At 36.0% G+C, this 12,144-nt stretch overlaps 1 protein-coding gene and 1 long non-coding RNA gene across 2 annotated transcripts in view; one reads left to right on the top strand and one right to left on the bottom strand.

Moving 5' to 3' along the window:
- Positions 1 to 11,972, bottom strand: part of LOC106733959 (uncharacterized) — a 123,760-nt gene extending 111,788 nt beyond the window's left edge. Inside the window, exon 1 of the long non-coding RNA XR_001369783.1 lies at positions 11,821 to 11,972. This is a non-coding gene — a long non-coding RNA (uncharacterized LOC106733959). The remainder of the gene's footprint in view (positions 1 to 11,820) is intronic.
- A 22-nt stretch (positions 11,973 to 11,994) lies between these two features.
- The window catches only part of DPYD (dihydropyrimidine dehydrogenase), a 994,283-nt gene continuing 994,133 nt past the window's right edge, over positions 11,995 to 12,144 (top strand). The window contains exon 1 of the mRNA XM_006169013.2: positions 11,995 to 12,109. Coding sequence (XP_006169075.1) covers positions 12,071 to 12,109 — 39 coding nt within the window. The 5' untranslated portion in view covers positions 11,995 to 12,070. The remainder of the gene's footprint in view (positions 12,110 to 12,144) is intronic.

Below are 12,144 nucleotides of genomic sequence, written 5' to 3'. Positions count from 1 at the left end.
TCCCTAGAACAATAGTGGATGCCAAGATCTTAACCGCTCAATACAATCTCTCAGAAAGAAACATTTGGTGGCCTTTAAATAGAACGTATGATGCCAAAAGAATGTTTTTAGTTCCACATTTTTTTAATCTCTAAATTGCAAATAGTTATGTCGAAAAATGTTTCTCAACTGAAAGATGTATTATATTCTTTAGGAGACCAAAGTCAATTCTGAAATATGCTAATGTTGCTACATCCTAAAGGCAGTGTGGGGTTGGAGGGGGGCTGAGCAAAAAAAAAAAAAAAAAATCATAAAGCCCTTAAGAAACAAATTTCTATGTGTGGGGGACACAGATGGCTGGAATAAATTATGGGACTCAAAAAGCAGTTCAATTTACTTGGTTTTAAAATCCATTTGGACATTTATCAAAGATCACATTGTGAAATGTATTTTGTGCTACTTGGAAGCATTATAGTAATCAGCATAACCCATCCCCCAACCTACCCCTTTCTTAAAAGAAAGAAGAAAGAAAGGAGAAAAAAATCTTATGAGTTCTTCCCACCAAAGTCTAAAATGAGAGAGTTGAATTGACAAGATTTACAAGTTCAATGATGACTCATATTGGGCAATAAGCAAAAAATTCATGCTCAATGGTTTAAAAATATACACATCCACATCCACAAACACACACATACATTTATGTGGAGACTTCAAAGAATTCGTAGAAAATGAAATAAAAGTATGAGTTTATTGTGGTGTAAAGAAATTTGAAATCCAAGCACAGTGTTTTCATAATATGCATTTTCCATAAGCTTTTTGGGGACTCCTTGTATATACATGTACACACAGACATCACATACAGGGGAATACACATGTGATATATCAGTTCATCTAAAAAATACTACAGTTCTTTAGGAAAGGCTATTCTGCCTGAGACACAAACTACAAATAATTTCTCCCTGCAACTCTGCCAATCAAATGCAAATATTACAAAAAAATTTATAGTATTTTCAATAAATGAAGAAGCGGGTGCTCAGAATATTTGAAAACATAAAACTAAACTCTTCAAATGTGTTGAAGACAAGAAATAAGAAAATGCAAAGTATTTTCAAATTTATTGAAAATAAAATAGGTATTTTGCATGTATGATCATATTTAACAAATATCGTCAAATGAGTTAAGATTAATAACAGAAAATATGTTTCAAAATAAGCTTTTTACTTAGAGTATCTCTGATATATAATATATATTATATAATATACATATAATAGATTTCCATTTTTAAAGAATTATTTTATTTACCAGAGAGACACAGAGTGACAGAGAGAGAGAGAAAGTTGCCAGGTCCAGGACTTGAACCGTGGTTAGCCATGTGGTAGTCCAGCACCCCTAAAGACCATGCCACCTGACAGACCCAGATTTTACTTTTCAGAATCAAATGATGCACCAGGGTGGGTGCTACTGGTAAGCACACAAACATCTTGATTTTAAATCCATTTACTTTTGTTCACTCAACATATATTTACAGCACATTTAATTCCAGAACCATATAAGCTGAGAGAGTCAAAGCTTACTAATTCAGAGTTCTTGAGACAGACACAGAATTTTATAATATTAGATATTAAATGCTAACACGAACGTATGAAAAGATTAAAATGCACTATATAATCTCATATCTGTTTTATGCATTTGTTCAATAATATTTATTGAGCATCTACAATATGCTAGGACCTGGCTCAGACACTGATAATACAGGAGTGAACAAAACAACCTTAAGAAACTTACATTATAGTAAGAGAAGGCAAGAGATAAACAAATACGCAATTAAAATGAATAGAATGTCTTTTGTATTATGTGCTATGGAGAGAAATAAAGCAGAAGAGGTAGGATAGTGAATGTAAGAAATGGGTGCTATAATTTTAAATATGGTACTCAGAGAACACCTTATGAGTTGAACTTTCTGACAATGCTTGAAACTGATGAGGGGCTAGCTGATGGATTATCTGGTACACTATCATTACAAGCAGAGGGAATAGCAAGTGGAAAAACCTGTATAGAAGGATTTGGAGTGAACAAGGATAGTAAGAATTAGGAGAGAAGCAACAAATAATTAGATTATGTGTGTTTTGTAGGTCAAGTAAAAGACTCTTTCCTTCTGAGTGAAATAAGAAGACATGATAGGTTTGGAATAAAAGACTGACATGATTTTTTCAATTGATTAAATAAATCAATACATTCACATAATTATTCTATAATAACATGTTATTGAAACATTCAAATTATTTTATCGAGTTAGATACAGCTTATGGAATTTGATTATTTGCCAGTTTCTGTAACTCTTTAAAAAATTTATACCTAGGACTATAACTATATTAATAAGTTGTGAGTTTTTAAAATGTTAAAAAATGCTGTCATCCAGGACTATAATGATATTAATAATTATTTTGCACAGAATGTACTGTAGAACATTATAGATGATTTTGCTACTCAGTTTTGAGTATTAAAAATTAGAGTGCCTAATATGTGACAAGCCACCAGAATCAGAATAATGAAGTTTTTACATGCATGCACACACACACACAAATTCATAAAAGGTATACACGTATTGGTGTATTTGCTTATAATTCGATGGCATTTTAAAAATAGCTTTTACTTTTTTTGCTAGTTAACTGTAACTTTCCATGTATATTTAAATGCTATGCTGTCATTTTGTTATTGATATATATTATTTTTTAAGTTTATTCATGATAGACTGGATGGGCATGCTAGAGAAAGAGAAAGAGAGGCCCTCCAACTCACTAGGATGGTGGGCATGTGTACATATAACTGGTGTGTTTCAAGTCAACTGGGCTAAGGAACTGAATTAACAGTTGGTCAGGTGGCTTCCAGAACTACAAATCAGTATGTTAAAGACTATGCTACCTAAGCTGGGTCTGATATATATTCTTGATATATAGGTAAAGATTATATACATATATAGACATCTATATCTATATCTCTTACTGCTGTTAATATTCATCTATAACTTCATTTCTAATGACTACATGAAGTTGAATTATGTAAGTTCACCACAGGTATTAATCAGCTACCCATTTAGGTCATAGAGGTTATTACCTTTCTATTTTTGTATAAGTAACTTGGAATGAATCATGTTTGGGGGTAAATGTGGCACAAGATAAACTTTTTTTCTTAAAAAATAAAAGTATTGGGGACCAGCAGGTGGCATGGTGGCTAAGGTGCTGGACACTCCCACATGGCTGACCATGGTTCAAGTCCTAGACCTGGTGGCTTGCTTTCTCACTTACTCTCTCTCTCTCTCCCATCCCCCAGTCAAATTAAAAAAATAAATGAATGAATAAATAAAATAAAATAATTATTTAAAAAATAAAAAAATAAAAGTATTGGGGCCAGCAGGTGGTGTGGTGGTTAAGGGCACCAGACTCCCTCATGGCTGACTGTGGTTAAAGTCCTGGACCTGGTGGCTTGATTTCTCACTTTCCATCTCTCTCTCTCTCTGTCCCTCTTTGATTAAATTAAAATAAAAAGATAAAAAAATAAAATAAAGTGAAATAAATAATTTTTGAAAAAATACATTGAAAAAAATTATTGGGGGTTCTGGCAGGTAGTGTGGTGGTTGGGGCACTAGATTCCCATGTAGCTGACTGCAGTTCGAGTTCTAGACCTGGTGGCATGCTTTCTCACTTTCCCTCTCTTTCTCTCTCTGTCTTTCTCTGGTCCAATAAAAAAAAAAAATACTACTACTACTACTACTAAATAAATAAATATTTTTTAAAATATCTGAAATCAAGTAGCTGAGTAATAGAGAATACACATATAATTTAGTAATCATTTTGGCTATTTGACTATTTTCACTCATTACAGAATCTTATAAATCTGTTAATGTTCCTACATCTTGATCCTTTAATAAAAAAATTCTTTGCTAGTCTGATATGTGAAAAATCCTATGTTATTTTAATATTTTTGGCATTGCTGTGCTAAACAGTTTAGCTGATTCAAGTTTTATGTTTTTATCAACCTTTTTTTGTGAATTGTCCATTCATACTCTGTGTACTTGTACATTACTAGAGACCTGTTACTCTTAGACTTTTTACATTCTCTGTAACATTGAGAGAGTATTAATAATATTTGTTGGCAATAAAGTTTTAAGAGAAGAATATGAAAATTATTCATAAATGTTTATGTACTTACTATGTATTAAGTACTATTTAGGTATGGTGGATTAAAAAAACACAGGGTCTATGGGCTGGATGGTGACGTGGGGGTAGTATGGGGTCTCTGGGGGGGTAATCTTACAAGGGAAGGTTTACACACATGGAGAATTCCATGAGTATGCTGGACATATGCTTGCCCAAGAACCAGGGCTGGCTGAGAGCTGGGGGTGGACTGAGGTGTTAGAAATCCTGTTGGAAGTGTGCTCTCTCTCTCTCTCTCTCTCTCTCTCCTCTCTGTTGCTTGCTTAATCATGGGGAAAAAAAAAAAACACCTAAAAAAAAAAAGATAAGGCCTAATCAAAGCCAGTAAAGACTTTACAGTCTATGGACAATGGTAATCATAAAAACAAACCACAGAGCAAGAACACCCTAAAGTTCATTATTCAGATTCTTATAAGTGGATAGTTACACCGTTATGTTGGAAAACAGAAAGATAGCCATTGACTGAGAGAAAAACTTATAGAGGGTGTAAGTTTTTCAGCCTCTGAGTAAAAATAGAGATCTGCTTTTAAAGCATTACAGCATGCTAATAACAATGGTATTGGAAAATGGTAAAATTCACTATTTTGATCTCTTATGACATTTATAATTGCCACCCAGACTAGCACATGGAGGAAATGACTGAGCCCATCCCCAGAAATGACGTGCCATGGTTCATTTTCACACATTCACCCAAGTGCGTATATGAATATGCAATCACACACACATTGCAATCAGAGTGATGCTTCAAAATACGCGTTTGGTCATGTCATTTCTCTGCTTTAAAAAACTTCTATGGCTTCCCATTTCTTAACAGATAAAGTTTAGAACACTAAACAGGGACGAACTGATGGTGCACCCTGTTGTGCTGGACCAATATGGGAAGGTCCCAGGTTTGCATCCTGAGATCTCCCTGTACACACTGAGCATCTGCATATGACTGTGATCTGAACTTGTTGAGGGTGAGGATGAGTTGCACAGTGAAGATTCTGTATAGGAGCCTCTCTCTTTCGTGTCAGAAATAAATAAGTAAACTTAAAGCAAAACAAAACGAAACCTTGAAGACTAACACACTGCATGGCATGCTTATTTCTGCAGCCTTACCCTCTCTTCCATTACTTGCCTTCTAAACGCTAGCCAGGAGGCTCCCCTTTCCCATCTGTCAGGCTATCTCTGGCCCTGGAGCCTTTGTAGTTTATTCCTCTTACCCAGAATACTTTTAATCCCTCCTTCTTGCTTCTTTAACATTTTTGTTTGTTTTTCATATCACAGAAACAAGGTCATTTCCACAAGAACTCTCACTGATTTCCCAGGTCCCTCTGCTCTCTAACACCCTCTCTATTTTTCCTTATATTATTGTTCCCAGTAAATATTGTAGTTTTGTGTGATTACTTGGCAAATTTTTTTCTCCCAAACTCATGTGTAAGCTGCATGTGCAATATTGTTTACTTCTATTGGACTGTCAGAAAAGTCATGACATAATTTTCTGTTCTTCTATACAAAAATGTATCATGATTTTTCCAACGACCCAATATTTTGCTCATCAAGGTACTTCAAGTGTTTTTCATTGTACCTACTATATATTAAGCACGCATTATTTGTGAGAAAAATAAATTAGTAAATGCAGAAATGTCTCAGAACATTGTAATAAATGATGAGATTTTATTATGAGTTAATTTTTATGACTAGTTATGAGGATCATTTAGTACATTTTACATGCTGTGCAATCTAGTCATTAAATAACATATATTGGTAGTAACACACTTGGGGTCCCTGGGAAAAAGACTCTGAGATAGAATAAGGCATGTAAGAAGTTTATTTATTGGAAAGTGCAGTGTGGATTAGGTAATGAAGTAGAGTGGACAGACATTTGGATTTAGAATGGCCCTTCTAAGACGTCCTGATTGGAGACCAGGGCCAAGCCTTTACATCTCCTATATTAATTAATTAGTCATTGGCTCTCTGCTAGCCCAATAAGGGACATGGACCTTGGTGAGATAGCTGTCTTTAGCTAGAGGCAATTTCCAGAGAGAGTCTCTGCAGCCAACTGTCAACCACCAACACTCCCAGTAGCTGAGGGAATAAGGGCCTCAGTTTTGAAAAGGTTTGGGGAAGAGTGAGTACCTTTCTGGTACAACACAGTCACTACTAGGGATGACCAAAAGGAAGAATGATAATCTGCAGCATGGATCTGTGTCAATCCCAGATACAAATGAAGTTGAAAATATAAAATGATAAAATTCTATCAAGAAAACAAAGAAGCATACATATTAAATGCCAGAACTGGAATTACAGTAACTTTTGGTGGTAATAAAGAAGCAATGAGGCCCAGAAAAATGTCACAAAACAGTGAGGGAAATTCTTCCAGGGAATACTCATACTATTCATGCCTTCTTCTATCTCAGTGTTTTTTCCCCAGGTTCTCAATGTATGTTATTTAATGCCTAGATTGCACAGCATGTAAAATGTACTAAGTGATCCTTATAACTAGACTTAAAAATTAACTCATATAATAAAATCTCATCATTTATTACAATGTTCTGAGACATTTCTGCATTTATTCATTTATTCTTATCACAAATAATATGTGCTTAATATATACTAGGTATACGAAAAACACTTGAAGTACCTTGATGAGCAAAATATTGGGTCATCGGAAAAGTCATAACAGTTTTGTATTTGTATTTTAGCCCCATATTAAATGAGATGAACTTAGAAATCTCCCACTCACACTGTATTTTACTCAAAAGCATTTATAAGCAATCATTTACCAATGGCATTTTTCCAGAGTGTGGGCATTGGAGAATTATATCTTTACATTTTTAATGTTTAACTTACATTACATGGCATTTTGCAATTTGTGTAGACTTTGACATCTTACAATAAATTTATTCAGTAAAAGTGCTTACTCCAAATCACTAATTACAATGAGATAGGAGGAATATGTTCTAGTGTACTGTAGCACAGTAGGATAGTATAGCTAACTATTTATCGTACACTTCAAGATACCAAGAATGAGGGATTTTGAATGTTCCCAATAAATGTAACCATAAGTATTGAGGTGATGGATATGTTAATTACCCTGATTTGATTAATACACATTGTATTCAAGTATTGAAAAATCAAACTGTACTCCATAAATATATATATTATTATATGTCAATTAAAAATAATTTTTAAGAAACCAGCAGATGGTGTAATGGTTATATTGCTGTATTCTATGTAGTCGAATGCAGTTCGAGTCTCAGATCCAGCGGCTTGAAACTCACCGTGGGTGCATGTGTGTGTATGCCCAATTTCCCGAGAGGGAAATGGAGGAAAAGGGATTCTAGTGTGGCCATTCCCTCTGGGGGTTGATTTCTTGCTTTCTGTCTTTCTGTCTCTTAGGTGAGTGCACACGCCCTATAGGAAAAATCTCTTAAAAAAAAAAAGAATATTTCTTAAAAAAGATTTGCAGTCCTTAAAAAATTTTAAAACATGTACTGTATACATCTGCAATCTGATCAATTTTTTTCTGTATGATTCTACAACTTTATCTAGCATTATTTAACATAGTTCCTTCACAACATTTAAGAAACAATCCTTCCAAATCAATAATTATAATTTAGAAGAATAACATTTTTAAAAAAAAATATGTTCAGGAAGAAAAGAAACTAAAATATGTCTATTTCAAAAGTAAGAAAAATCCTTATTATTTTGCAAAATAATTATGAACAGACGGTCAAAATGCGGTAATATGGAAAACTATTATAGAATCAATAATTTTATATAAATGGTAGCTTATATAAACAGCAGTTTTTAATGTCAGAACTGCCTCAGAATGCTTAGGCAAAACAGTGCAGCACAATGATAGGTTAAATAAAAATTTATCCTTTTAATAAAAAAATCACTAACTGGCAATGTGTGTTTTTGAGCTAGTGGCTAAAGGTTTGTGATAATAAGGACAATGTCTTTATTGTCCACTGAAGTATCATCAATGCCTATCACAGTGCCTGAAACAGTAGCACTCATAAATAACTGTTGAATTAAATCCTGTGAGGAATTTGTAGCTTCTCTCTGTTATCTATGCTTTTTACACCATTTACATAATACATACTACATGTAGCTTATCTATGTATGTATATACAAGATCTATAGTATATACAGTAAATTATACCCAGTGAGTTCTACAAAATATGACCTAATATATATACCTTAAGGTCTTTTTGAGCAGGAATACTGGAAATATTTGGCTCCACCTAACATTAGTCATTATCTTTCTGGTTAGTCTGGATAGGAATTAATTTAGCCCTAGAAGATTAGATGAAGGGAAAGATGAGTCTTATGATCAAAGTCTCTGACTTTCTGGGAGAAAAATCACCTTATGAGAGTGTCCAAAAAAACAACTGCTTAATGCTTTACTACAAGGGAAAAATAAAGGCATATGGAAATCTGAATTTTTATTGTGTTTCTAAATTTGTGATAATGAATAACTTTTTGGATATGAAATTAGAGGTGACTCATAAACTTTCCTTCTGACTATGGTAATAATAATATTCATTTGTGTACAGTAAAATATTAGGTTGAGAGATGAGCTGTCTCTCTAAAGCCTAAGAAAAATTAATGTGGAACACCTGATATTTGACTGTGCTTCCAGATGGAGGGACAGCTTGACAAATGCCATCATAATTTACAACTTTAAAAAAGTGTGGTGTGAATGCATTTGCAGTAAGCTTTAAACAGCTTGGATTATTTACAGGTACAACTGCATTTAATATGAAATTTCAATGGATTTAAAATATTATTAGATTCAAAAACTGATCACAGAATATAGGTATGATATATGAACAGTGTGTTTAGATGCTTTAATTAAGTATCTAAAAAAATGATACATCTGTTTGGTGAAGTTGGATGGTAAAATAGCAATTGGATATTGTATTTGGTTATTTTATTTTATTTTTAGAGAGAAAGATTTTTGCTATAGGATGCATGTGTTTGTTGGAGAGACAGTGAGACAGAAAGTGGGAAGTCACCCTCCCAACCAGGGGGGATGGCCATGCTGCAGTCCCTTCTCCTCCATTCTCCTCTTAGGATTTTGGGCACGCATGCACACACACCCTCCATGAGTTTTAAGCCATCTAGTCTGGGACTTGAACTGTGGTCAAGTATATGGGAGTCCAGCGACCCATCTGCTGTTTCCTGTATTTGGTTATTTTCTGGCACTGATGAGGGTCTCACCTTTAGAAAGATAATGTATTTTGGACTTATCCTCTCTGATGGTCTAGAAGAATAACATCACCCAAAACAAATATGAAAACTCAGTTTCTAAACTTGAGGATAACCTGGATACTTGTACCTATATAATAAGAAAAGTATTGACTGCTGTTAAGATTTCTATTGAAGTATAACCCAAAGGAGCATATACCTTTGTGTCCCTACAAGTTAGGAAACCGAACATGGAACATTACTGGTTAAATTGAAGAAGGAATCATATATATCACACACACACACACACACACACACACACACATAACATCGTATCTAATATAATTATATGCACTCTCTCTCTCTCTCTCTCTCTCATCGTATCTAATATAATTATATGCTCTCTGTCTCACACACGCACACATATATATACCATACATGGCATATACACCATATTATATATTTGTTATAAATGTAAATATATATATATATATCTTTCCTCTGTCAATATATGGACATGTGTATAGGTTGTTCTTGTGTGTGTGTACCAAGAGGCTTTGGATGTAGATAACATAAGGTGGTAGGGAGATGCAAGAACATGACTCTTTCATGACCATTAGTCCATGAAAAGGGAAGCAATTACTTTGATACATTTTAACTTGAAATTCATTGATAGATATTGTTATCCACTTTTTGTCAGTAAGTGGAGAGATGAGAAGACTAAACAGTGAAGTAAAATTGAACTTCCTAAAATGAACTGCTTAGTGCATGACCAAATTTCACAACTATTGTATTCTGTACATTCAGTCACCAAGTGTTCGTGGTCTCTTAGGCTTTAGTCTCAGCCTAGGGACTGAGTATTCAACAGACAAAAGGACGAGGGCCCTCTTCTCTTGGAGCTTACAATCTAAATGGAAGACATATATTGAACAGCTCAAAATTCAGTAAATATGCAAACTGCATTTCATGGGTCTATGAAAAAAACTGTGTTAGGAACTAAAGCCATCAAGAGAGGGTGGATCTAATTTTATTGAGGTGGGGCAGGGTAGGCTTCTCTGAGACCTAAAGGGTGAGGAGATGAGGAAGAAGACCAACAAGTGAAGGACAGCATGCAAAGAGAGAGATATAGTTGGAGGAGGAGAGGATGACACTATGGTTGAAATATGAATTAGGGCAAGAGCGGCCCTGGGTGAGGTTGGAGAGTAGGTCACTGTGGAGTTGGTATTATACACAGACTGCAATGGACCACTGAAGGATTTACTCCATGATTGCACATGTGTGTTTAGGTGACATGAGCCAATCAACACCTTTTAAAGTTCAATCTGGAGTAGAGAGGATGTAAAAGTAGACACTGGAATACCAATAGCTTGGATCAAAATGCTTGCAGGGAAGATGGAGAAATGAAGCATGATTCAATATCTGTTTAGAAGTTTGAATTTTTGAGTTTAAGCATGGACTAAGAGAGAGAGGAAAAGGAAATTGAGGATGAGCCCAAGGTTTTTATTTAACTTTCTGGTTTCTCTTAATAATCATACTTGATTAAAGAAAAATGTATCCATCCTCCAGTAAATTCCAGATTCCGGAAAGTAATCCCATGGCTTGGCCAGAGCATCCTTCTCCAAACACTCCAGCTAGCTCTTCCAGTCATTGTATTTCTTTTCTGTCTACCAAACAGGCATCATGTTTCGCTTGCTTGTTTGAGAGTACTCTCCATGAGAGTGATGTATCTTGCTGAAGACTATATCTAGAGAATCTAACACACTGTCTGGCACATTGAAAATGCTCAATAAATAACTAATAAAAAATGATGAAGAGTGTTTGACTCCCAAGGAGGTCATAATCTAGCTAAGAGGATGAAGAACTATCCTAAGTGCTTACAAACAAGTGTGGTAGAAAGTGTTATAGGAGAAGAGGGGGAATGTATCTAATTAGAGAAGAAAAAGGAGGAATATTTGAGTACTGTACAGATATCGTCAAAGAGGATATCTGGACTGGAGGCACATTTAAATAAAATCTCTCCCCTCTCCCGAGCAAACACTGGAGCGAAACAGAATAACTCTTCAAAAGAGCTCCAACATGTAGAATAATTTTGAAAAGAATAGTCATTAGCATGAATTGTCCTGCCAAATTACAACCTTGATGACTACCGCCTACATTATCTAACTACTAGCTGCTTCTGGCTGTAGGTATTTTTGCTCGCCTCCCTCCCTCTCTCCCTCCCTGGGAACTGTCAACTCTCAGAAGACTGGTACTCGGGTATCCTCCACGGGAGCCCAAGGCCCTGCCGGCCTATTTGTCGGATGACGGAAGAACATCTACTACCTCATCCCGGAGGACTCTCTGAAGACGCAGTTGCCCGTTAGATAGTGTTTCTCCACCTCGCGGGGTTCGCGCGGAAGGAGAGTGAAAGAGCGACTTGTAACTTGGAGCGCCGACTGCTTTTTACCTGTAGTCGCAATGATCCCTCAGTCTGGCTCCGCCTGCCTAGCTCGGCCTTCCCCAGTGTACAGAGCAAAGGCCAGTCCCGCCGTGGAGCTGTTCCGCCACTCCCCCGTTCCGCCTGCGGGAGGAAAACCGCGGCGAGGCGCGGGCGGGCGGCGCTCCGGGACGGCTCGAGCCGTCACTTCGGTCTCTGACTGGACCTGAGGACGCGGGGAGGGGCTGTCTCTAGGAGACGCCAGACTGTAGGCACTGCCATGGCCCCTGTGCTTAGCAAGGACGCGGCGGACATCGAGGTACCGACTGCGCGCCGGCCGGCCGGGGGCGGGAG

The sequence above is a fragment of the Tupaia chinensis genome, unplaced genomic scaffold (genome assembly GCF_000334495.1).
Source record: "Tupaia chinensis unplaced genomic scaffold, TupChi_1.0 Scaffold146687_1, whole genome shotgun sequence".
NCBI lineage: Eukaryota > Metazoa > Chordata > Mammalia > Scandentia > Tupaiidae > Tupaia > Tupaia belangeri.
The sequence above is the reverse complement of the archived record's forward strand: the minus strand, read 5'-3'. Positions and strand labels throughout refer to the sequence as shown.